Source organism: Nomascus leucogenys, chromosome 4 (genome assembly GCF_006542625.1).
Source record: "Nomascus leucogenys isolate Asia chromosome 4, Asia_NLE_v1, whole genome shotgun sequence".
In the NCBI taxonomy this organism is placed as follows: Eukaryota; Metazoa; Chordata; class Mammalia; order Primates; family Hylobatidae; genus Nomascus; species Nomascus leucogenys.
Window position 1 is genome coordinate 21,359,377 of NC_044384.1, and position 26,306 is coordinate 21,385,682.

Genomic DNA, 26,306 nt, shown 5'->3' on the forward strand with positions numbered 1-26,306 from the left:
TTCCTTCTTGTGCTTGGTGGAAAGAGGAGAGTAAGAATATTTACATGAAAGGTTAACCATTTCCCTGGGACCTTGAGAAGGGGAAGGGGAAGAGAGTCCCAGCAATGATGTTACTAGGGAAACCAGAATGGAGGGTGCCAGTGAATGTGGCACAAAGAGGGAGTGGGGACAATGGTTTCGAAATCTCTCCATGGGTCCCGAGCTCCCGGTGAGGGGAACCAGCCTAACACGCTAGGGAATAGGCCTCCCTGCCACACCCCCCTCCAGCACTTGTGTTCCCCTCCACTCCTTCTGAACTCAGCAGAGAATGTGAATCTGGTCTGTGAAGTCACGTGGCTACTCCAGGGAGAGTTGCTTTCATCAGGCAAACTCACAAAGTTATGATACAACTTTACTGAGATTCTTGACCAAGTTCTGCAGATTAAGTTCTCATTTATGCCTTAATATTTAAAAGTTTACAAAAATTTTTTCTTAAAGCATAAGCTTCATAAGATACCACAGAGAATCAACAAAAGAGAAATATGTACTCTGACATCCTGGGTCAGGCTGCGTGATTTACGAGGCATGGTCAGATGTAAGTAAGATCTTTCAACAGACCCTTGGTAGGAGGTTGGGCACATGGCCTGTTTCTTTTTTTTCTTTTTTTTTTTTTTTGAGACGGGGTCTCGCTCTTTCGCCCAACCCGGAGTGCAGTGGCGCAATCTCGGCTCACTGCAAGCTCCGCCTCCCGGGTTCACACCATTCTCCTGCCTCAGCCCCGCGAGTAGCTGGGACTACAGGTGCCCGCCACTGCGCCCAGCTAATTCTTTGTATTTTTAGTAGAGACGGGGTTTCACCGTGTTAACCAGGATGGTCTCGATCTCCTGACCTTGCGATCCACCCGCCTCGGCCTCCCAAAGTGCTGGGATTACAGGCGTGAGCCACCGCGCCCGACCAGGCCTGTTTCTTTAGATGAGGAAATGGAGTTTCAGAGAGAACAAGAAGTTGCCCAAAGATTATGACCCAGAGTCCAGGAGCTGACTCTCACTTATGTAGACCCAGTTAAAATGCAGTGTAGGCCGGGCACGATGGCTCATGCCTGTAATCCCAGCACTTTGGGAGGCTGAGGAGGTCAGGAGTTTGAGACCAGCCTGGCCAACATGGTGAAACTCTGTTCCTACTAAAAATACAAAAATTACCCGGGTGTGGTGGTGTGTGCCTGTAGTCCCAGCTACTCGGGAGGCTGAGGTAGGAGAATTGCTTGAACCCGGAAGGTAGAGGTTGCAGTGAGCCGAGATTGTGCCACTGAACTCCAGGCTGGGCAACAGAGTGAGACTCCGTCTCAAAAAAAAGAAAAAAAAGAAAAAGAAAAAGAAAAAGAAATGCAGTGTAAGGCCAGATGCAGTGGCTCACACTTGTAATCTCAGCACTTTGGGAGGCCAAGGCGGGAGGACTGCTTGAGTCCAGGAGTTCGAGACCATCCTGGGCAACAAAGCAAAACCGTTCTCTGCAAAAAACACAAAAAGTTAGCTGAGTGTGGTGGTGTATGCCTGCCTTAGCTACCTGAAAGGCTGAGGTGGGAGGATCACCTGAGCCTAGGCGGTCAAAGCTGCAGTGAGCCGTAAACTGTGATTGTGCCATTGTACTCCAGCCTGGGTGACGCAGTGAGTCTTGCCTCCAAAAACATAAAAAGGAGAATCCATATCTTTACACTCAAAAAAACACACTATCAACCAAATAAGCTTAAGATTAAAAAAAGTAAACTGTGAAGACATTTGATATCAGCTTCATTCAATTTTATAATAGGGCCTTTGCTGCTGCCAAATTACTAGATTTTTCTGCTTCCCAAGTCAACCGTATAAGTCATAGTATCACTGAATCATAATCATAGATCTTGGGAATTGGCAAGAATCAAAAAAGACCACGAACAACAAAAATCAGCCTTTGCTTCTTGCTAGCTACGCGAACTTTTAAATGAAGAAAGAAATCCTGTTAGCAGTTGGTGATGCATACTGACCCTGAACCCAATATATTTTTTTAAAAGGTTAAGCAGAGGCACAAAATAATCCAGTACTCTGCAGTACACTGACATACACAGAACATAAAGAAATATGCTAAGCTGATTTAGGATTGAGAAGGTCCAAGAAGCTGATAATCTGGTAAACATTTGTGACTGGTTAAGTACAGACAGAGGAAAAACTGAAATTACTGAATTTCTCAAAAGCTACCCACTCAATGCTAACTCTGATCTGGACCAGGTAATGCCACAACCAGCGGGGGACCCTTGGGCTTCCACCTAGCCTATGACCATGCCAGGTTTAGAGAAAGCTGAGGACTGCTATTACATGAAAGAGGGCAGGGCTTCTGAATGCTACACACAAGGCCAGCCTGACCTTGGAATCACACGTAGGCTACCGTGAAAGACAATCAGCTTTTACCTGTTGGTAAAAGGCTGGTGATTTAAAGGGGGGGGGCTGGGGGTGTGAAAAGAAGCTGAAATTAGAGAAAAGTGTCAGGGAGGCAGTGAGGGGCAGAGCATGAAGTATAAAGTCAACCGAATTTCAAAGGTCTGCTAAAGCGGCCTTGCATGGAAACCCGGACTTCACAGACTGTGAGGGCCAGAGGCCTTGAGGCTTATAATATTATCAAAAATAATAAAAATAATGGCAGCAGCTGCCATGAATCAGCTCTGAGGGCTAAGGCTAGTGGTCACCCCCGAACCCTGACTCCCACCGAGCCACTCAAGGAGGCAGGCATCTCTCCTTAGTTGCCAGGGCACATGAAGTGGCGGTCAAGGCTCTCTATTAGCTATGGACAACTTCAGAGCTGATAAGAAAGTGGAATACTAACGAGGTCTCCGATGCGATGAAAATAAATGATCCAATGCATAAAGTCTGCTTGGTTGTTTCTTCCTTTCTTCAGTTTCATACGGGAACTCTTTCACGTGTAATATAAAATTGCTTCCCTCTATCAAGTTCAAAGTGTTTTTAAACAGGATGCAAAGAGCAGTATCTTTTTAAAAAGGGCTTTCCTAATTCAAAATATATAAAACACAGGGATAAAAAAAAATGTGCCTTTTTTCTTTATCTTTTCCATTCTGGAAGAGACCAGCAAACACGCCTAGAATAATAAGTTTCATTAGTTTGAACTTGGATGGAAAACAAACCTGCAACTTAACTAGGGTGGAATCTTTCTTGCTACAAAAATAAGCCCATGCTTCATCTTGTGAAAGGCACAAATACACTAATATGCGTTGAGCATCCCTCACCCGTAATGCTTGGGACCAGAGGGGCTTTGAATTTCAAAATATTTGCAGTTATACTTACCGGTTCAGCATGCCTAATCTGAGAATCTGAAATGGTCCAATAAGCATTTATTGCTTGAGTGTCATGTCAGTGCTCACAAGGTTTCAGATTTTAGATCATTTTGGATTCACAATCTTTAAACTTGGGATACTCAACCTGTATACATGGGCTCTGAGCTGCTGAGGATGGAACATCCCTCCTCGGCACATCCCTCCCAAGCCCCTGGTCTCCGGCATGCATTCCCTGAAAGGCCTGACCCACGCGGGGAACAAAGCCAACCTTTGTCTGTTTGTTTGAATGAGGCTAAACCTGGCCCGGCAGGGTGTCTCACGCCCATAATCCCAGCACTTTGGGAGGCTGAGGCGGCAGGATCACTTGAGGTCAGGAGTTCGAGACCAGCCTGGCCAACATGGTGAAACCCCGTATGTACTAAAAGAAAAAAAAAAAATACAAAAATTAGCTGGTGTGGTGGCGTGTGCCTGTAATCCCAGCTACTCAGGAGGCTGAGGCAAGAGAATCGCTTGAACCCAGGAGACAGAGGTTGCAGTGAGCTGAGATTGTGCCGTTACACTCCAGCCTGGGCAAGAGTGAGACTCCATCTCAAAAATTAAAAAAAAAAATTTAAAAAAAAGAGAATGAGGCTAAACTTTATCCAAATACTGATGGCATACTGCCTTCATATCTCTGTGTGTGTAAAAGGTCATGTTTCATGACATATTTCAATAAATTTTTAAATTTCTCAATGTATAGAGGGGAAATGTCCTGATACTTTTCAGGCTTCTGGGTGGTGTAAGAATCAACAGTGCCCAGGCTGATGGGGGAAGGAGTGTTATTTTCATCATTTTCAACCTGTCCTACCAGTTTTTTTTCCTTTTTCTATTCTAATGCTCAAATCTAAGAATAGCTATGCTGTTCTCTCATTTGTTGTCTTCCTCTTTCAAAAATAAAAAACAAAGCAAACCCTAAAACCAACTCAAAACAGATTTTTAAGCTGCAAATTATCTTCACGCTTCCCTCCGGCTCTTCATCTTTTGTCAAAATGAACAGGCAATTTAGAGTGTGTCTTCCGCAGGGAGAGTCCTGCCTAGGCCTTTGTTTAGAAGCGGTAACACAGCTGTGTCAGCACATCTGAATTCGCTTAAGAAGGGGAGTAACTTGTGGAATTTCCAGTTGTTACCTTGAGGATTTCCCACACTAGCAGCAGCAACAAAATGTTGTTCTAACAGATTATAATTTTAAATCAGTAAATTAGTCAATAACAAGTATCTGGGTAAAAAGGGACAACTGGAAATTAAAAATGGGTTTCATTCAGTAATGTTGCAAGCAATAAATAAAGCGAGTGCTGTTTAATTTAAAATACAATCTGCCCAGCTGCAATTACACTGCTGTTGTAGCTTGAAAGGCTGTGAAAAGGTTAGGGGATTTGATTACCAAGCTAGTTGAAATTACTAAAATCATAGCTTATGTTGGCAAGCCACAGTGGCTCCTTACACTAATCCATCTACTTTTATATTCGTTAGCCCTTATTTCTGGAGCCTGTTTCTGGCTAAGGACTTGAAATTACAGCAGTGCTATAGTAAATGAGAACACTGGCAGGACAGCCAGGGGTTCCATGGTAATAAGGAAAAAGACATAAAAAAAAAGAACTCCATTACTATATTTTCCAACGAGCTGCCCGTCTCTTACTCTTGGCTTGTCTGCAAATCTGTAACATTATCTTCAGACTAGTAGGGGAGTCAAACCTACATGTTATTATATGCCTTAGAAGCAGTTATCAGTTTACCAAATGAATGTTACCAGATCTAAATGAGAAATTCTCTTGGCAGGCCATTCCCTTACTTCAAAATAGAAAGAGCTCTCAGAGTGGTTCTCACTTAGGGCTGTTTTGAAATGTGTAGGGCATTTCTGGTCGTCACTATGTTGGGGTGGGGGTAATGGTGACCATTAGCACCTGGTGGCAGGAGCCAAGTTTGTTAAATGGTCTGCAACTGAAGGCACAAATGTCCCTGCCCCAAATGCCAAGAATGCCCTTGAAGACACAATGTCCCACGGTTCAAAGGATTCTAGGAGCACGCTCTTTAGACCTGCTGGACTGAACTGATACCACACAATGGGCAAGGCATAAAATGACAGCCCAAATCCCCTTGAGCAGGGCTTGTTATTGAATATAAGGCTGCTGGTCTATCAAATGGACACACTTAATGTCCATCACTAGAAATGGGAATTAATGGTGTATGTTTATTGTTGGTCCAAAACCAAAGAGCTAGGGCCAATGACAATCACCAAAACTCAACCAGCATTCCCATAACATCGGTTTTGAGCAAGTAGCACAGATAATAGTAGGACCAAGTTAAACTCCTGGGTTAACTCTAGCTAGACAATTCGATGGGGACATAACAGGAAGAAAAACCATCTGCAGCATCAAAAATAGCCAGAAATAAGGGAACCAATTTCAGTTTAATTACAGGTATGGAGATTATATAGCAGAAAAATACCAACTGACTTTTAAAAGAACCATATACTACACTGAAAAAGCCACCCACTGATTCAGTAAAGAAATAAAGAACTGACAGAGAAATACAAAGATATGCATATTCGCCTTTGATTAATCTCATTTTGCTCAAGATTAATACAATGTACAGATTCTTTCTTGGGTACAATTCAGGAGTACGTGAAAGAGTTGCATGGTAAGAAAAATCAATTTTGACAAAATGATCACAAAAAGGAGCTATCAGATTTACAACAAAAGTCACTCAGTACGTCCCCTACCCCATGATCAACGGCATGAAAATGTACCTCAGACGTGTGAATACTGATCTATGTGAACAGTAAAAACTAAAGCGACAAATCAAAAGAAGGTAGGTAATGCCAATGAAAGTGCAAAAAGAAACTGACAAAAGAAAAAATTTTCTGAAAATGATTATAACTCCTAGTGAGATTACTTTGTGAGACGGAATCAATTAACAAAATCTTAACAGCACAGAGCAGTACCCTTCCATCCAGCATGGTGAACTGTCTAAACTAGAGCTTCCCAGGAGAAAAGGCAGTCCCAGCACCAATACCAAAGACAGCTACCAGCCTGTGCCCACCCACTCCCACCCGCCCATTTGTGTAGGGGCCAGATGCAGGCTGAGGAGACCCTCTGGAGACACCCTTTACAGTCAATCTAACTCCTCTGCAAGAACTACAAACACTGAGTAAGGAAATCAAGGAATTAATGCCAGACTTCATGATGAAAACGGAGCCAAATAAAAACAGCAGCCTTACCCAGGTTGTAGTCTTTGTGTTATGATCAATGAAGAAGGGCCGGCCGTTTGGCGCTATCCTCATTTCCCAGCCGGGTGGCAAGAAGCTCTGTGTGACTTTGTGTTGTGGTTTGGGGGAGTTGTAAGGTGATGGCTGTGGGGACTGTGGGTTGGAAAGGGTGTCTTTCACAGCCCGACGTACGGGTGAGTCCTTGGCACCCTAAAGAATAACAATGAGGATTAGAACTCCTTAGCAAGTGCGATTCCAATGTGCCAAAATGTACCTGGGTATTGTAGAAGGCTTCTCTTTGGAGATGGACAAGAGGGAAGATCCCCAAAACCTGTTTTCTGTCATTCATTTACTTTTAAATCAATCTAACTTTACATTTTCTCTGTTGGATAAACACACAACAATATTAAGTATTTATAACCACCATCCTTTGGTAGCTACTCAGTATGTACCAAAAATACTGTTCTGTACTAAGCATTATGGATGGAGATTTTACAGAGTGGAGAAAACATGCCCTTGCTCTTAATGAGCTCACAGTCTAACGAAGAACAGATTGGCAAGTTTTAGAGCACAAAAAAGAAAAAAAGCTACATCAATAAAGACAACGATCTGGAATCTCACAGTTGTTACCCATGACATTCATATCAGAGTGTGGAAGAGACAGCATCCATCCTCACTTATCAGCATCTGGACCCAGGGCACGGAGAAGCCCACAGCTGTCTCTAAGACACAGTCAAGCTTAGGACCTCAAACATTGCTCTTTGGCTTCTCTAATTCTGACATTTGTGATGTTAAAGGATGGCACCAAAACAATACAAACACGACAGAGAGCACAAGCAGATGCCCAGCCATGATGCAGAGATGCAAATATGCATCAGAAACATGTATGCCCATAGAATGAAAGACCCTACAGTTGAAAGAAAAACAAATGATCAAAGCAATAGCTATGTTTAAAAACTCAATATCAGCACTTCGTATTTGAAAGAGGGATTATGCAATTCTAATGAGGTAACAGGCAAAAAGAAGCGAAACACAACAAGAACGGTGGAAGTCCTGAAAAGAGAGTGCCCACGTCCAGCACAAGTCACCACGGCCTTAGCCAAATGAGAATGAGAATCAGGTGAGAGAGTCCAGGAATGTTAACTGGGCGAGACAGAGAAGCAGGTAGAAAGGCTGCACAAGAACACCCTTCACCACCAACACAACGACTGATCAGAGAGAGGAGGTGGCTGCGAAACTAAAGGCAGAGTTAAGAGAGAAGAAAGAATGGGAGTCACAGGACAGAGTGAGTCCAGTTAGATGAGGTAGCCATCTCACCTCCAGCGGGGCAGATAAAGTTACTGTTGGCGAGCTGAGGCTACGAGGCCGGCGGATCTGAGGCTCGATTAGATGGTTGTTACTGTTTGTGGCTGATCCGGATGCACCATCTTCTGCAAGCTATTTTGGAGGCAAAAACAAGTTAGCTTCATAGGAGGATCTCCGTGTGTGTGTGATTAGGAGCGTGAACCCAAACAACAACGCAAACAGCAATAATAAGAGGTCTGGCCTATTTAAAGCGTGGAGGAAATAATTAAACATAATGATGGGGGAAAAGGATGGGGAAACACATTCAAGGGAAATAAAAATGAATCACTAGCCCAGCATAAAAACTAGCCTCGGATTAAAGTGGGGGCCGGGCAGGGAAGAAGCTACACACTGCAATAGGCTCTTACTTTGAAAATATCTTTCACGTCACATTTTAAAAATATATTCAGTGATAAACTGATTTGAAAAGCAAATTCTTCCTTAGGCTATTATTGTATTTAAAGTAATGCATTTTCTTTATGAGAAAGCTTTTATAAATATGGGTCTTTCAGAACAATACATAAACACCAGGAAAGGAGGTTGGTCATGTAAATTTCGGCTTCTATGGCTTGTGCTTTTAAGTTGGATGGCGATCTTCGTACCTGCATGATAGGTCGAGTCCAAGTTGTGGTTCGATTGTTATGATTGACATAGTATGTGCGCCCCTTAGCATCTTTTCTTTCTTCCCAGCCTGAAGGCAGACCCGGCGTGGTATGTACATAGGCCACTGATGGCTGTTTGTGCAAGAAATCATTATTATTTAATACCTTGCATTTGTTTTCTGATCAGTTTAATAAAGTAAGGTACACCCAGATAATTATTTTCTCTAGACAAAGTTAATTAGTTCTATTTATACAGAAAACGCTTACAAGTGTCTGGAAAACAGCAATAGATTTCCAATAGCTTCAAATCTACTGTGAAATGAACCCCATACAGTTGCAGAGTCCAAATTCTTACAGAACTTGGTTCTAAGACCCTGTAGTCTTAAACGTAAAGAGTTGCTGCTAAGGTGAACATAGGGAAAGGGAAAAACATTATCATCTGTTCTAGCTACTAAATTCCACTGCCAAACCAGGTAGAGCTTAAAGGTATTTCAAACTGTCCAGTGTCACTGTGTATGAGAGGGATGCTCTGAGTTTCTCCTCGATGTAGCTCCCATGGGGTGCTGTTCTAGCTTAGTCCTAAATTCCTCCATCAGCTTAGGACACTAACACTGGAGTTTTTGGGGCAAAATTTTAAAATCCCAACACAGAGCCCCTTCTCTAGGATACTGATGGTCACACAGCAGCATATAATCTGGAGGACCACCCAGGACATCTGTGTGCCCCAGCTCAGGAACTCTCCCAGCACCCAGCCTCATACCCGAGGCTGTGTGCACCCAAGTCTGCTGATAGGAGTGTGTTTCCTTGAAGGGAACACAGCTCAGCAGTTTTTGGGTTTAGAGACCTGTCCAGCGCAGAGTGACTGTATTTAGACAGTCCACATTTGATCACAAGAAGATCCCTGAGAAGCAGTCTAAGAAAAGCAGTGTGGATGGAGAAACACTGAAAAACAAGGATGTGTTGATGATGTATGGAGGCACTGGGACTGATGCTGGAGATCAGGGCTGTCCCAGGAGGGCTTGAATGCATAGGCGATGCATGTAATATCTGTGCCTGTGAAAGAGCTCTAAGTGGGGAAAAGCTCAGAAACCAGAAGCCGACCACAGCTATACCATGGCTCCTAGGAGAATCTAAAAGTATAGGAGCCCATGCCTTAGGAATAACCTCTCATGTGAGGTTACAAAAGGAAGCTGCTTCTTTTAGAGTACTCCCATCTCTAGCCAGGATCTTCTTCTGTCCCTCCAGATATTTTAGCAGGTGTTGTTTTCTTGCTATTAGACTGAGGATACAAATTTCCTCTGAACCCAACTTCTTCCTGTGCTTATGCCACCTTTTCCCTGCACTACCAGCAATGTGTCTTGGTGAAGATGGTCACCTGGAGTTCCTTGGTGGACTCCAGGATCTCAAATTAGAGAAAGCACCAACAAGGACACTGCCGGGTGATTTGGAAACCCCATCCACAGAGAGGCAATATGTTAACCTCACAGGCTTAAAAGCACAATTCAGAGAAAGATCACCTGGGTAAGATCATGAAGCAGCTGATTTTAGATTATGTGTAAGAAAACTTTCTGCTAAAAATGCAGCAACCATTTCCTTAATATTTCCTGAGATGAAGTCCTAAAGCTCCATAAAGATAGTTTATAAAGACACAAAGACTTGGATCATAGAGCATTCTGGATCCAGGTGTGGAGACTCAGCAGGAGCAGAAGCAACATCAACACTGACTTAATCCTTTCATGAATATTAAACATCGATGAACATCGCAGCCTGAGTGAAGCTCCTTCCTCCCCTCCTCGTCTAGCAGTGATGCCAACACAAAGAGCTACGTGGATCCGGGCACTTCAATGGACTCCCCTGCTGAGCTAAGTTGTAACCTAAGTTCCTGGTCAATTAGTATCTCTGGCAAAGTATGTGCGATCAAGTTTTGACCTACTATTGTTTATACAATCAATGAAATACTAAATGGAATGTGTTACCTTCTCAGGTCCCTCTGCCCAGAGCCCTCCCCTTCCACCCTTCTGGTGATCCACTTCCCCCTCTCCCAAGTCCCTTCACTCCCATAACTCCCCCCTCCCCCCGGCCCCGCCCCTGGAAAACTCAGCTCTGGAAACCTTAGCTCTGGAAACCTTAAGGGTATTTTTGCAGTTACTGAATCTCTAGGAGGCAACTGATAAACTGAAAGCACATGGATGTGTCATAGATCATCTCAGAACTGAATCCTAAAGCTGTATGAATTCTAGCAACCAGGCTACTTTTTTTCCTTTTTTTTTTTTTTTTTTGAGACAGAGTATCGCTCTGTCGCCCAGGCTGGAGTACAGTGGCACAATCTTGGCTCACTGCAACCTCCGCCTCCCAGGTTCAAGTGATTCTCCTGCCTCAGCCTCCCGAGTAGCTGGGATTATAGGCATGCGCCACCCTGCCCAGCTAATTTTTGTATTTTTAGTAGAGGCACGGTTTCACCATGTTGGTCAGGCTGGTCTCGAACTGCTGACTTCAGTTGATCCACCCGCTTCGGCCTCCCAAAGTGCTGGGATTACTGGTGTGAGCCACTGCACCCGGCCATACAGGTTACTTTCATACAGCCACAGTGAACAGCACTAATCAGTTTGTGGAAAATTAGGAGTGTAGTACAGAACACTGAATTTGGTTAAAATGCTCATTCTCTTCTATTGAAAACTGAACTGGCAACCTGTAATTTAGTTACATTTATGTGAGAGGGCAATTTGGAAATGTTTCTTTACAGTGTTCTCTCCAAATGACCACATAGAACAACCTGTGCTGATGATTCCATTTGTAACTCACACTGCCTCCTACCCTGCACGGCTAGTTGAGGGGGGCAGGACTCAGCTTCTACAGACAGGCCATGGAAGGGCCCGCCACGAAGCCAAAACCAGCCTTCTGCTGTTCTATGCTTGTGAGCATATTCCACGCTAGCTTAACAAAAAAGTAATCAAACCAGTTAGAAACTGCGACTTAGCTTAACATTTCACAGCTTTTCCTCGTAGACTGAACACACTACTGCTTTGTGATGCCCAAAAGCCATTAGCTAGAACTTCCTAGTGGCTCTGTTTCTTTCATTAAAATAAAGAACACGATTGTAAACTGCAGAAGTTTCAATATGCTTTTAAAAATAACCACTTTGACACTGACCATCACAGATTTGCCAAGACTTGCACCGACCCAGTACTGGTGGCCTCGTGTATTTTTAGAATATATACAACGAAGACTGAAAGGACTGTGCTATCCCTCTCCTTTTATCTCATGGGGAGGGCCCTGGCTTAGTCTGCCAGAAAGTGACACCACTGTGTGTTTATTTGCCATAAATCAAAGGGCTGTGGTTTCTTGGCTGAGAATCAGGGCCTGTTTATTAGACTACAGGAATGAAAGCACTATCATAGAAACAAAGCTATACCAGGACGGTTACTTCAGCACAGCATATGGAGTCAAAAGGGCGGGGTAGAGGAAGAAGAAATTCCTTGAATGTCGGTAAATTAACATTGTAGTACCTTCACATCACTGAATATTATGTAATTATTAACATGTCCCAGAAGAATGACCATAAGTTAAAAAAAAAAAAAACCAAGTTGCTGAGTAATGTATATATGACATCCCATTTTAAACAAATAAAGTGGCACAATGTGTACCTATGTGTACACAGCCGTATTTCTGTGAAAGCACACAGGGGGAGTGAGATGATATAATCCCACGATGGCTCCAGCCCAGGACAATACACTTCAGTGTGAGTGACGTGCAGAGGAACAGACGGGATGCCAAAGAGGGAAACACGGGGTGAAGAGACAGAATTGCAAGACAGGAAGTCAAGGGCATTGATGACAAGGGATGTGGAAGAGAAACATGCAGGATACAGCAGAAGAGAAATGGATGTGATCCTTTCAAACCCAACTAGGTAGGGAGATCTATCTACTCTACCAGAGTAGACGAAACACTTAGGAATGAATATTGCCAAGCCTGTGAAAAGAAAAAACCCAACCCATGCTGAAACTCAGTGATGGGGAGGGGAGAGTGCAGGCAAGAAGGCAAGAAAAGGGCAGTCTAACGTGCCACCCGGGATCTCATTCAGAGGGGTCACCTTGTCCTGCCAGGTGACCCTTGCCATGGAGCCTGGTACTGCAACGATTCCATTCCTACTTCATTTACTACATCAGCTACCACAACACTCCAAAGCTACAAGCAGGCTGCAAGGCCAACAAAATACAAAAATAGGTGGTATACAGATGATGTTCATCAGCACTGAATTCTACTAAAATTATTTCACAAAATGATCTTGTCCCCCTCGAAGCTCCACTACTCCCACAGAAATTACAAGTGCACAGTGGGAAATAGTTCATGTAGAATTTCTTGAATTCTACCGGAGGCTGCCTCACTCAACACACGACTCATGTAAACCACTGTAGCTCACTATCTTAACCTGAGCTGAGTGTTCCGGGGCTGACTGTTGCCAGTTTGATTTTCCTCTGTACAATGCTGAGCATTAAATTGAAGTCATCAGCATCTTTTAGAAAATCAGCAATTGTGTACGTAAAGTTATCCACAAGTAATGAGCAGTTGTAGCAAAATACAACACAGGTGAAACAATAAGGAAATTTTTTTTTTTTTCTTTTTGAGACAGAGTCTCGCTCTGTCACCCAGGCTGGAGTGCAGTGGCGCGATCTCGGCTCACCGCAAGCTCTGCCTCCCAGGTTCACACCATTCTCCTGCCTCAGCCTCCCGAGTAGCTGGGACTACAGGCACTCACCACCACGCCCGGCTAATTTTTTGTACTTTTGGTAGAGACAGGGTTTCACCGTCTTAGCCAGGATGGTCTCGATCTCCTGACCTCGTGATCTGCCTGCCTCGGCCTCCCAAAGTGCTGGGATTACAGGCGTGAGCCACCTTGCCCAGCCAGGAAATTCTTTAAACAGCGATTGCAGTGCGAAGTATAAACTATCAGCTAGCCTAACTTTAGGGATCAAGTAGAAAACAGGCAATTAAAATACAAATCTAAGTCACCCACAAACAGGAATACCATAAATTATTTAAAATAATGAATAAGGATGGTTGGCTTAGAGAAACATCAATTTTTCTAGATCACTTATATATCCTAATTAAGCTCCCTTGGAATTACAGAAACTTGTTCATTGTGTGAGGAGAGCCCCTGGTGGCAGAGAAAGGGTCACTGGTGCATTCTGGAGACAAGAAAAACCTAACCCCATGTTAAAAATGTGGTAGGGGAGATACAGAAAAGAGAACGGCCTTGGGCACACCCAGGAATCACACACACAGTCTCATGCAATTCCTATGGCTTCTCTGATGATCTTCCAACCAAATTATTTTAACCAAGCATTCTAATGAAATGGAAAAACTTATCAGGAGTACAAACACTAAAAGTCAAAAATATCTTCTGAATGGTCAAGTTAAATGCACTTAACCAAAGCCTGATAGTACTCCTAATAAAATTATGTGGGACTAAACAAATCATTCTATTTCACCCAGTACCTTTAAACAATCCCCAAATGAGAAGCTTAAAATAAGAAACGTGTGCAGCTCTGTAGCACAAAGGAGTTAATCTTATTTTTAAAAAGAGCGTATATTCACCACTACATGAAATATTAAAACTGCCCCACAGCCTCTTGCCATTGATGTCTGATAAAGTGGATCATTACCGTTGGTTCCTCACCACCCGTGACAGTTGATGAACGCGCTCTCCCAGCTGGGGCACTGGGCTGTGAATGATAATTTACATCAGTGAAATGAACTTAGGGGATGACCCACTGCTGTCTGAATCAGGGACCACTGCTGTGGCAGCGCTGTAAGGCAGGTGACGTGAGATCAGAATCCCTGAAACCCACCCTGTCCAGACAAAGCCAGCAGTCGCTGATGACCAGTAGCACAAAGGAAGCGTGACTCCTATGCCACCCAAGGTGGCTCATCCTTGACCTGGGTAAACAATGACAACCTCAAAAGAGTGAGCTGCCTTAGAGAAAAATGGAAAGCCGGTCTGGTTTTGCCTGCCATTGTCAAATAATTAGCAGATTCTGAAATCTGCCAACACTCAAAACTCAAGAGGCCACTGGTGATCAGTGAGTTTACAGCATCAGAAAGTACAAAGAAAGAGGCAGGAATCACCAGTTTCCAGGAAAGTGAGTTCTTTGGGAAATAAAATTGACATTGATTTTGAAAAGGAGAGAAAGTACCATTCGTTCAAGGAAAATCACAGATCATGAGGTTGAGAAGGATCCTACCAGTCCATCTCAGTTGATTGTTTTGTTTTTGGGGGCCCTGTACTGAAACCATCCCCGAAAAGACGCTCTTATCAAGCTTATTATTAAGTCTCTCCAGTATAAGTCACAAATGACGCTATTATTTTGACTGCTTCCTTGACTAGTATACTCATTAATTTTTTCTCAAACATAAAAAATTAAAACCTAGGCCAAAATATCCTTTGAAGTCAAGAAAAAACATACGTGAGGGGGAAGACACTGTGATTTCAAAAACCTTACATGCACTTTTCCCCCTTCAAATTCATATATAATACATTATTAGTCTTAAAAATGATCAAGGTTTTGTAGCAACAGACAAAAACTGTCAAGGTAAAATATCAAATTGAACACATTAAAATCACATATTTTCACCTCCAAAAGAAGAAACAAATTTATGTAAAATTTCTTATTTTTAATGGGTACATCAAACATCTCTCAAGGCAGTTCTAGTCTGCCTTCCAACTTGAATATTTCTTTTTACATACATCAGATGTTACAAAATCCCCTACACTTCTACATTTGCTGATAGCTATTAAAATGATGAGAGAGTTGGAAAGAATTACAGCCAATTCCTGGTGAGCAGAGCTGCCTTTAAAGAGAAGGCACAGAGGCTCTGTAGAGTTCAGACTTCAGGTCCATTAGGAAGGGAAAGGAACATGTGGATGGTGGCCCAGAAGAGTTCTTCCTGGTTAAAGGGACTCAATGTGTTTTCAAAGTAGAAATCACTGGAGCATAACTATAGTAACTCAACAAAGTAAAAGGAATTACTAACTAATGTACCAAGAAGTTTTAGTGAGCAAATTAAAATTGGTATAAATTTGGGTGAAAAACTAAAGCAATGAAGATTCCAGCATTTTAGAGATGGGTGGCAGTAACAGTTCTCTGTATTGGAAATCCACTTTCCTAGGGCAATTTGCCAGGAAATTTAAAAACAACTCATTTATATGGTAAATAAATTTACACAGGAAAAACTCTTTTTGCAGCAGCTCAGATGATTGTAAATGAAAGCCCAAAAAGTCAACTGATGACTGGAAATTAGCATGGGTTACCGGTGGTAGATGGCCCTGTTCTGCAACTGCGTCGGTGACACTGCATGACCTCAACCTTGAGGAGGGTTCTCTTTGCTGGAAGGAGAGGAAAAGACAGGAAGCACCAAGAAATATATTCTTAAAAGCAACTTTCATTGGTTTAACAAATATAGCACTCAACCATATTCACCGCTCTTTGATATTAGAAGGTAATTAAATTAAACATCTTTTCAGAGCAAGGACAGTCACCCGTGAAAAAGTCATCTTCCACTTTAATTTTCAGTTAAGCAGACTGGAATTTTGACCTTGAAAAAAAAGTCATCTTCCACTTTAATTTTCAGTTAAGCAGACTGGAATTTTGATTGGTCCTTAGAATTAGTGGCAAAAATAAGAGGAGACCAAAACTTTCGGAAAGGAGACTCAACAGGACTCTGCAACATTCTAATGCTGCTTTACAAACAGAAAGAAGCTAGCAGTCTTGTAGTTTGCTTTAAGATGCACCCTCAGGGTAAATTTTAATGTGATGTGAATAGAAGGAAGAAGAGGAAGAAATAGTGATATGTGGCTACCCAATATTTATTGATTATTACAATTGAAAAAGAGTCAGTTGCATCCTATATTCAGAGGAGCTCAGACATCATCTTGGCCTACTTCTGAAGGATCTGGTATTTATAATTTAAGCTGCTGCTGCTTTTTTTTTTTTTTTTTTTTTTGAGATGGAGTCTTGTTCTATTGCTCAGGCTGGAGTGCAGTGGCATGATCTCAGCTCACTGCAACCTCTGCCTCCCAGGTTCCAGCGATTCTCCTGTCTCAGCCTCCCGAGTAGCTGGGACTACAAGCCCCCACCACCACACCTGGCTAATTTTTTGTATTTTTAGTAGAGACGGGGTTTCACCATATTGGTCAGCCTGGTCTCGACCTCCTGACCTCAGGTGATTCACCCCCCTCGGCCTCCCAAAGTACTGGGATTACAGGTGTGAGCCTCCATGCTCAGCCAATTTTAGCTTCTAAGTGGACTTCAAGTAGTAAAGACAGGAATGATTAAAAATAGTGAGATCAAGCTAAAAAAAAAAAAGATCTAGTATGTAGCATCTAATATTCCTCTCACTTGTTTGTATTAGTCTATGTGGCTAAATGAAGCCTAATTGATATGAATGAAGATTAGCAGCAGGTCACACACAGAAGCCAGAGTCTCCTTATCTGCAAGTTTATCCATGGTATCAGTTTCTAGTATTTACTCATTTTTAATATTTTGTGATAAGTAAATGGTAGACTCTGTGGTAGGGATGGGGGACAATTCACATCTTCCCACATTGGTTACTGTGAAAGAATTAGTCTTTAATAAAAGTGTCACTCTGTTGCTCAGGCTGGAGTGCAGTGGCGTGATCTTGGCTCACTGCAACCTCCACCTCCCGGGTTCAAGAAGTTTTTGTGCCTTGGCCTCCTGAGTGGCTGGAATTAAAGGTGCACCCCACCACACCTGGCTAAGTTTTGCGTTTTTAGTAGAGACGGGGTTTCACAATGTTGGCCAGGCTGGTCTTGAGCTCCTGACCTCAGGTGATCTGCCTGCTTCAGCCTCTCAAACTGCTGGGATTACAAGCATGAGCCACCGCGCCCAGCCAAAGCTCATGTTCTTGCCCTTGAACGCAGGGTAATCCCGACAAGGAAATATCCTATTTGACTCTCATTTAACAGTGAACACGATGTGAAAATAATACAATATTGTATTTGGGTCTTAAGGATATTTCACAGATCTAGAATAATTAAACGCAGGAGCTCCCCATTCAAAGAACTAGAATTGCTAACTTATGATTAATGCTGAAGAAAATTACTATGTTTACTTATTTGACTAACGGTGTGTTACTGCTATGGATTCTGTGGCACCTTCTTGGTTTTATAGGTTTTAAATACAAGGCTTCATTGTTTATGTTGTCTCTATAACAACAGTTTTATCAGTTCAAATATCCCATATATATGCAATTTCTTTTATCCTGTCCATTTAGTACTACATTTTCATCTTGGTGACACATCTCTTTTTGAAAAAGTCACAGAATTTCAATGTGAAATCACATTAACTGAACGATAAATGCAACTCATGTAATAGAGGCCTATAGTGTCTTTTAAAATAAAAACACCATAACCAAAAAGTAACAATTTTGTGAGTACTTACTTGCTTTTACATTGTATGCAGTGCTATCATTTATGTTTGTTATGGTCATAGAAATGACTATTTTTTTAGGAAGCCATTTTCAGTGGAGTGACTACCATCATTTACTATTGTACATTTTTAAGTTCAGTTTCTTGAGAAACACTGAGACTTCATTTGCTCTTAATTCTATACACAAGCAGGGATTTTCTATGGGTTATTTCTGCACAGTTTTGTATTGTCAAACATGGAAGTCTTTGTGACTGATTCCACTGGGCTCAGGCATTGGGCCCATCTGAAGCTTCTAGAAAGTATGTTTCTGATGGTTGAGAGCCCAAGTTAAAATGCTACCTTGATGACAGTGTCACAATTTCACAACATTTCTCAAGGGTTCATACTCTGGGACTTACGAGATGTCTTCTATCTCCCATTCAAACCTTGGATGAGCCACTTAAGCATTGTGCCCTTATCAGTGAAATGAGAATGATAAATCCTGCAGAATGTGACTTAAGAGGACTGATTAGGCCTGATGGCTTTTAATTGTTACTGTGAAATACTACCTTTGTGATAAAGGTACTATTTTCATGAGCCTTTTGGCTGGGAAAGAAATTCTACAAGGTTAAAGCTAATAATTACAGACATCCTGGAGTTTTACTTCTTTGAGTTCTTTATAAACCAAGAAAGTGTTAGTGGTATAGGGGTGAGCAAAGCTGCCTTCCAAATCAAGACAGATTCTCACCTGCTTGGGCTAATTTTAGTATAGTCCTGCTTCTCCTAGGGAAGGAGGAACTTTGGAAAATGTCAGAGTTAGCTGGGAGCTGGAAGACCCTTGGTCACTATTTACATAAGATTCTCCTAAAGCAACAAAAAGCAATAAAACATTGCTCAGCTTTTCTTTCAAACAAGGCCACTACTTACAATCAAAGAGCTGAACTGTTCCCCATTGGAGTCTGGAGTGATCTGAAGCCTTCTGTTCAGTTCCTCTGACAGCTCCTGAGGGCTGGTCCGAGATCCTGGGGAAGCTGGTGGTGGGGGCAGAGCCAGACCGAGAGAGTCTCCAGCGATATTCACTTCCTCTGAAATGGTCTCCCAAGGCTTTCAGAGAAGGAGACACTGGGGTAAACACGAGGAAGTGGGGATCCACCCAGCTCCCCAACAAAACCATGTAACAACAATAGCTACGGTGATAACTATAATTAACACCTACTAAGTGCCTCTCATGAGGCACACAACCTTCACAATAATCACGAGGAAGATATGACTACTTCCCCAATTAACAGATGAGGAAACTGAGGCACAGAGAATAACTTGCCCAAGGTAACATTTAGCAAGTGGTAGGGCCATGATGTGAATCAAAGAGGCCTGGTTCCAGACAGAAGCTGTGCTCTTAACCACTTTATAACACCGCCTCTCTGAACAGTGACTGATTTCCAGCACTTGTAGAATATGTGTGGGCAAAAAAACAAACACACACACACACACACACACTTCTCTGGAGTTTATAAACAATTGTCATGGATTTTCTTCTACTTTTAACCACTGAGGATTCACCGTGAGAGCAGCATAGAAGCTATATGCTGTAATTAAACAATGGTATAAAATAACTTAGAGTAAATGTATTATGGAATCATTACTTTTGCTTTTCCAAGTTGAATCACTGCATTCTGAATGATCTTCCTAACACAATGTCTAAGAAGAATGGATTTTTAGTACGTAAATAGAGCTGATAAGACAGCATGGAAGATTATGGCTAATTTGTTGTTTAATTCATAACGTTTTAAGTGACATACCATAACTATTTAAAGGGAAAATTACACATTTCTATTCACCTAAATTTATATTTTCATGGTAACAAATCTCTTTCAAGTGTCAAAGTGACTCAACAAAAATATGCATATGATACCCAAACAAGTTACAGGGCTCATTCAATAGCTCAACCATGATAAAAACAAGTTGTCATTTAATGAGACATGGTAAGACCCTGGTGAAAAATAAATTACAAAGTAAAAATATCTTAAGAGTTTCATACTGAAAAATAATGTGGGCTGGACACAGTGGCTCATGCCTGTCATCTCAGCACTTTGGGAGGCCAAAGCAGGTGGATCATGAGGTCAGGAGTTCAAGACCAGCCTGGCCAACATGGTGAAACCCCGTCTCTACTAAAAATACAAAAAAAAAAAAAAATTAGCTGGCGTGATGGCGTGCGCCTGTAACCTCAGCACTTTAGGAGGCTGAGGCAGCAGGCGGATCACGAGGTCAGGAGATTGAGACAATCCTAGCCAACATGGTGAAACCCTATTTCTACTAAAAATACAAAAACTAGCCGGGTGTGGCGATGCGTGCCTGTAATCCCAGCTACTTGGGAGGCTGAGGCAGGAGAATTGCTTGAACCCCAGGAGGCGGAGGCTGCAGTGAGCCGAGATTACACCACTGTACTCCAGCCTGGGCGACAGAGCAAGACACTGTCTTGAAAAAAATAAAAAATAAAAATAATGTTATTACCATTTCTATAATATAGAGCCGCATATACTTGTCAAATACGGCTTTTATAGGCACTTTCAAATTAATATTCAGATGGTAATTAATTCGCGGTATCACCGTAATCTTTATATTCTCAACAACGTTTACTGAGAGAGGAAATTATGATATAAAATCAAGCTGCAGAACATGGGAAGAAGGAGCTGCCGGGCTTTGCAGCATTCTGGGGACATTGTACCTCGGGGACATCCCCGCCCTCCGAGGGCTCAGGCTCCAAGTCTTCACTGATGTGCCTGCGGGAGCGGAAGCGCCGGTGTGCTGCCTCCTGGTTGATCTGTCTGATGTTATTGTCCGACTCTGAGGACACATCCCTGAGCATGCAGGAAACGGGGAAAGAGAAGAAGAGAAGCTGTTGAGATCAGGCCCTTCATGACAGTCCAATGCTCACGGAGGGCCAGATGCCCACTAAAGTGTCAGCGTCAAACACTGACAACTAGCTGGTCATCCAATGTGAGAATTCTCCCACCATATTATGGCTAAAGTATAGGTTAAGGTTCATTTCAGTCAAATAAATGCAGTTTTAAAATGCATTAGTCACACCATTTTGAGCATCTTTTAGGCATAGATTTCAAAATATACCTTAGTGTTTAATAAAAAACAGAAATCAAAGTCCTCCACCCATTTGTCACAATAACAAGTCAGGCCTCTGGAAGCAGAGGTGACAGGCGAGTTCACACAGCAGCTGGGCAGTCCCAATCCTTCTAGAAGTCCGGCAGTGACAAGGCAGCTACTTTTGGTCACCAGCAATTTGACCAAAGACTACAAAAGGTACAAATTCAAAGCTGTCATCTGGAGGAAAGTACATCTGATCCAACATGAATTTTTTTCAGCTGCTTTCTAGCTCATTTTGACAAAATCTCAAAATCTTGACACTGCATTTACCCCCTTTACCCTACTTTAAAAATCTCATTAACTTCAAGAGATAACCTCTCAAGTCAGCCGGGGTCTGAAGAACACCGAAACAACATGCCCCATTTTTTGTCATATGATGCTCTCAATTCAGGATCTAAAAGTTTTGATTCAATTTGGAAAACTTTTTTGGGCTGGGCATGGTGGCTCATGCCTGTAATCCCGGCACTTTGGGAGGCCAAGGCGGGCAGAATACTTGAGGTCAGGAGCTCAAGACGCACCTGGCCAAAATGGCGAAACCCCACCTCTACTAAAAATACAAAAATTAGCTGAGTGTGGTGACGCGTGCCTCTAGTCCTAGCTACTCAGGAGGCTGAGGCAGAAGAATCACTTGAGTCTGGCAGGCGGAGGTTGCAGTGAGCTGAGAGATCGTGCCACTGTACTCCAGGGCAGCAGAGTGAGACTCCAACTCAAAACAAACAAAAACAAAACAAAACAAAACAAAAAACAAAACAAAAGAAAAACAAAACTTTTTTTTTTTTTGCAGTAAATTATAGGCAATCATACTTTGGGGGAAATATTAGTCAGAGGCTTTTAGTGTACACGTTTAAATGCCAAAAAGTTTTTCAGGGAAAACTCTCACAGATACTTTCAATAAGACAGCATATCCCATTAACAAAAATTATGTCACAAGTCAGTATCTCAAAAGTTGACATCTTTATTTCAGACTAATTGAAATATAGTACTTACCAAGAACAACCATTATAGACTCTTTCTAAAAAACAAATTTTAAAGTTTTCTCACACATTCTGAAATGAACTTATACTGTATCCCAATAAAGGGCCTGCTAGCAGAGGTTGTGGTGGAAACTCTTTTTCCTTAACTAACTTTCCTCTTGCCTTCTAGAAGTTATGTCCATTGGAAGGAGGCGCTCCTCAGGTTCCGCAAGTTCTGCTGTGTCCTTCCTGGCTCAGCCTCTCCCTTTGGCATTGCTGCCTCCCTGATGGGGCAGTTATGCCTCTGCCTTCTCCCAAAACTACATGTGAACCCGAACTTGGATTAAGAACTGCATTTTTCGGCCGGAAGTGGTGGGTCATACCTGTAATCCTAGCACTTTGGGAGGCTGGGGTGGGCGGATCACCTGAGGTCAGGAGTTTGAAACCAGCTTGACCAACCCGGTGAAACCCCATCTTTACAAAAATACAAACATTAGCTGGACATGGTGGCGGGCGCCTATAATCCCAGCTACTCAGGAGGCTGAGGCAGGAGAATCACTTGAACCTGGGAGGCGGAGGTTGCAGTGAGCCGAGATGGTGCCACTGTGGGCGATAGATTGAGACTCGGTCTCAAACAACAACAGAAAAAGAACTGCATTTTTCCCTTGTTGCTCTAGACTAGTGAAGAGCCAGCAAGTTATACCTTTTGTTTTAGTTTCTGGGACACTGCCACCAAAGATGGTTTCTCTTTTAAATCACTTTATTGAGGTCTAATCAACACATTAAAAAGCTGTTCATATTTAATGTACACCTCTTGATGAGTGTGGGGACATGTCTACACCTGTGGAGCCATCAAAAAATTGTATATATTTAAAAATATACAAAGTGTTTTCTCAAGAATTCCTTCATTAGTTTCACAACTCTGTGAGGTAGCGAAAGTAGCAATTATCCCTATTTGTCCCCAAAACACAAACTCCAATCTGCATGATCCTTATTTATGAAGTTGAATATTTTTCCATATACATATTAGCTATCAGGATTTTTTCCTTTGTGAGTTGCTCCTGGCCACTTTTCTGCAGAGGTCGCATGAGGATCTGCCTTTTCAGGTACTCCTTTCTCATGCTGTTGAGCAAAGGTAGATAATGGTGCTTTGCTTAGGATATTGCTACCAAGATTCTTCTGGTCACTACATGTAACCAAGCCAAGGTGGGTCCAAATTCATTTTTACTACAAATAGCTACGATGGATTACAATAATTCTAATAGCTATGGGCATTAATCAAAAGGAAACAGTAAGCAATAATATAAAAAACAAAAAGAATCAGCCAAGCTATTTCCATGGGAAAAAATTTTAACAAAAGATAGTTTAGCATTACCCAGTTGCTCTGATATTTTTGCCGTCCTGAGACCACTTGGCTGTCCTGAGCTAATGCCCATGCTGGGTAGTCTAAAGCTGATCACGAACAGCTGACATTCACGAGAGCCCACCTGGGGGCTCAGGGAAGACAGGCTATTCGTTGTTCCAGATTCTGCAAGCTTTATCTCTAAATTAAACGAAACCTAGACCAGAAAACTTGGCCACCCTCCCCACCCACAGTCATACGTAGAGTATCTTTGCAATTTCTAAAGATAAAAGGTTCTTAAGAACATGATATCTCATACTGCTTGTTGTCTAAAATGTATCATTAGCCAATTTCTTTCAGAGTTGGAGTAGACAAGAAAATTATACTACCCAGTAGACTTGCTTTTATTACATACTGAAAGTTGTATAGTTCATTGATAATTTCCTCCTTGTCTTGGCTGCTAGGCAGCTCATAATTTCTAGGATAAAATTCCTTTTCCTTAAGACTTTCTTTTTGCCCTTTGATGTATTATCAATAGACTTAGATCTTGCTGTATAACATGATTTAAAAACAAGCTGCTACAAAACCATTTTTAAAGTCCATGAGTTTTAACCAGTGTTTATTTGCTATCAGTCAAACCACAAATTGCTGAGGGAACAAAACAGGAATTGGTTTACTGCATCCCTGAGGCTGGTGAGGGATTAAAATACACAGTAATTACTAATTCTGATTTTGCAACTCTTCCATGTGTTTCTGATTATATTAAGGGGCTAAAATTTCCTTAAAGAAAAAAAAATTTTTTGAGGTTTCCAAATCAATGCATTGAAGAGAGTAAAAACCCAAAAACTTAGAGAAAACAGAAAATTGCAAAGCCAATTTGCTTGCTGGTTCTGTTCTGGGTCAGTTGGGAGAGAAAGGTGAAGAAGAAAACAATACAATCAACAAATGTAAGATAAGTCTAAGAAAAACAACCTCTGCTTTGTATTTCAGGAATCGGCATACAAGAAGACATAGAAAATAAATCAGCTCATATTGAAAATAGCAGCATGTGATTCAAAGGCAATTGCTTACAATATACAAGTTCTGACTGCTCTTGCGTGCTTTACGTACATGGAGAGGAATCTTGTACCACACCACCATCTGCTCTTATTGACATATGATTTATTTCCCAGCCTTGTCCCAGAGGGCCGCCATTTTTGTCCCTAGCTGTGCAGTGCACGTGCACGTGTTCCTGACCATCACACGGTACTCACATCAGGCTTGGTCGGTGCCACTGAGTGGTCCGGTTGTTGTGGTTGACATAGTAAGTTCGGCCTAAATTGTCCACTTTTTCTTCCCACCCGGGAGGCAGAGGAGGAGGAGGAAGTTCCTCTTGGTGCTGAGAAGCCGAGTCATTTGAGTCAACAACTTCCCATCCATGCTGCAGAATAAAGTTAAAGGGACAATTATGAGGTTGGTTCTTCGGCTGTGAGGAAGAGGTCATCACAGCGTGCCCTGCATGCCCTTCTCCTTGCTCTGGGGCTCTCTGGCTCTAGCCATGGCTTCAGGGCCACATTTGAGTAAATTCCCAATTGAAGGCCAAAAAAAAAAAAAAAATATATATATATATATATATCAATTCTAGAAAGGCCTCAAAAATCTTCTGAGTAATGGCCAATTAATTGTGCTGCCCTCTAAGATGACTACATTGCAGGAGAGCACAATTTGGATCTGCACAGTCGGTGACACTACTTAAGTCAGATCATACTCTTTCCATACGTCATGTTTGTTATTTTGACTTGAGGGCCTCCAAGGCTGTACAAAGCCCTGTCAATGATGTGGGTCACATTACAGCTGCCGTCTTTTCAACACCTCTATGAGGTAAAGGGAGCAGGGAAGATGAGCTGCGCTGCACCTGTGTTCTAACAGAACTCATGGCACAGGGGACCAGAGGCCTGGAGCCCTGTTGCTCCCTAGGGAGGCGGGCTCTGAGAGAGAAGTCTCCTCTTTGCATCCCGAACAACCGCAGGAGCCAGGAGTCTGGAAGCTGCTGCTTTCTACTCAGGCCCTCTACACTGGCTGTGTCCACACCAACGGGTTTCATGGTACCAAAATTCGAGTTCCATTTTTACAGCACATATTTTAGGCGTTACATATTCCCTTCCTGACATCCTCTGCTAAAATCACTGGAAAATTAAGTAATTCATTGGTTACTGCAGTTGGAAGGCAAGAAGAGTGTAAAAAATTCCTTGGATTTGAGATGAAAATCTGTTGACGTGCTTATGAAATGTTAACATTCATAAATTTCTACCACCCACATTATTCCTCTTCATGTATATAGAGAGATGAAGGCTCGTAAATGAAATAATGCCAGAAATATGATCTCTCAGGCGGAGGGGTGTTCGGGTAACTTCTCCACAACACATTATTCACATATCACATATATGCAACAGCTGCAAACAGATGTGAGAATAAGCCCTAGAGAGGTCTCGCTTAATGGACACTTTGAGAATATGAGAATCTGTCTAACAAACTGGCCGAGGTGTGTGCTGAAAAGGTACAATAGGACCCACAGCATCAGTCTGTGACAAGGTAAATACGGGCGGCTCTATCAGGAAGGAAAAAAGGGACATTCCTCTGGTCAGCTCATTGCAGAATGGCATTTCTAGAGGAGGGTTTTTCTACTGCAGGCTGTCATCTGTGGCCAAATGAGTAAGAAAGTTGAAAAAAAGTGATTTTCTAAATTCCTTCACCCACTTTGAAGTGACTTCAATGGCTAAAAAGAATTTACAAAGAGCTGCAAGTCCATAGCAATAACAGAATTCAACGTGTGAGGAGGCTTTCACAGAGCTGTGGGGCTAACACTGGGGAATAGGCATGGCATTGTCTAAACAGAAATCTCTCCGAGGACTGGTGTTGTAACATAAAAAGTTCATCTTTAACCAAAACAAATAACTGCACTG

General features: G+C 42.3%; 1 protein-coding gene across 17 annotated transcripts in view; it reads right to left on the reverse strand.

The window, feature by feature from the left end:
• NEDD4L (NEDD4 like E3 ubiquitin protein ligase) overlaps nt 1-26,306 on the reverse strand; it is a 367,577-nt gene that overhangs the window by 52,036 nt on the left and 289,235 nt on the right. For 9 of the 17 annotated variants that reach the window (XM_030810341.1, XM_030810348.1, XM_030810349.1 and 6 more), the window contains 8 exons: nt 24,618-24,784; nt 20,636-20,768; nt 18,838-19,014; nt 15,795-15,869; nt 14,149-14,208; nt 8,486-8,617; nt 7,857-7,976; nt 6,552-6,749 (listed from right to left, as the gene is read on the reverse strand). In XM_030810341.1, the coding sequence (XP_030666201.1) occupies nt 6,552-6,749; nt 7,857-7,976; nt 8,486-8,617; nt 14,149-14,208; nt 15,795-15,869; nt 18,838-19,014; nt 20,636-20,768; nt 24,618-24,784 (1,062 nt within the window). The remainder of the gene's footprint in view (nt 1-6,551; nt 6,750-7,856; nt 7,977-8,485; nt 8,618-14,148; nt 14,209-15,794; nt 15,870-18,837; nt 19,015-20,635; nt 20,769-24,617; nt 24,785-26,306) is intronic. The other 8 variants (XM_030810343.1, XM_030810353.1, XM_030810345.1 and 5 more) reach the window with 3 other exon arrangements.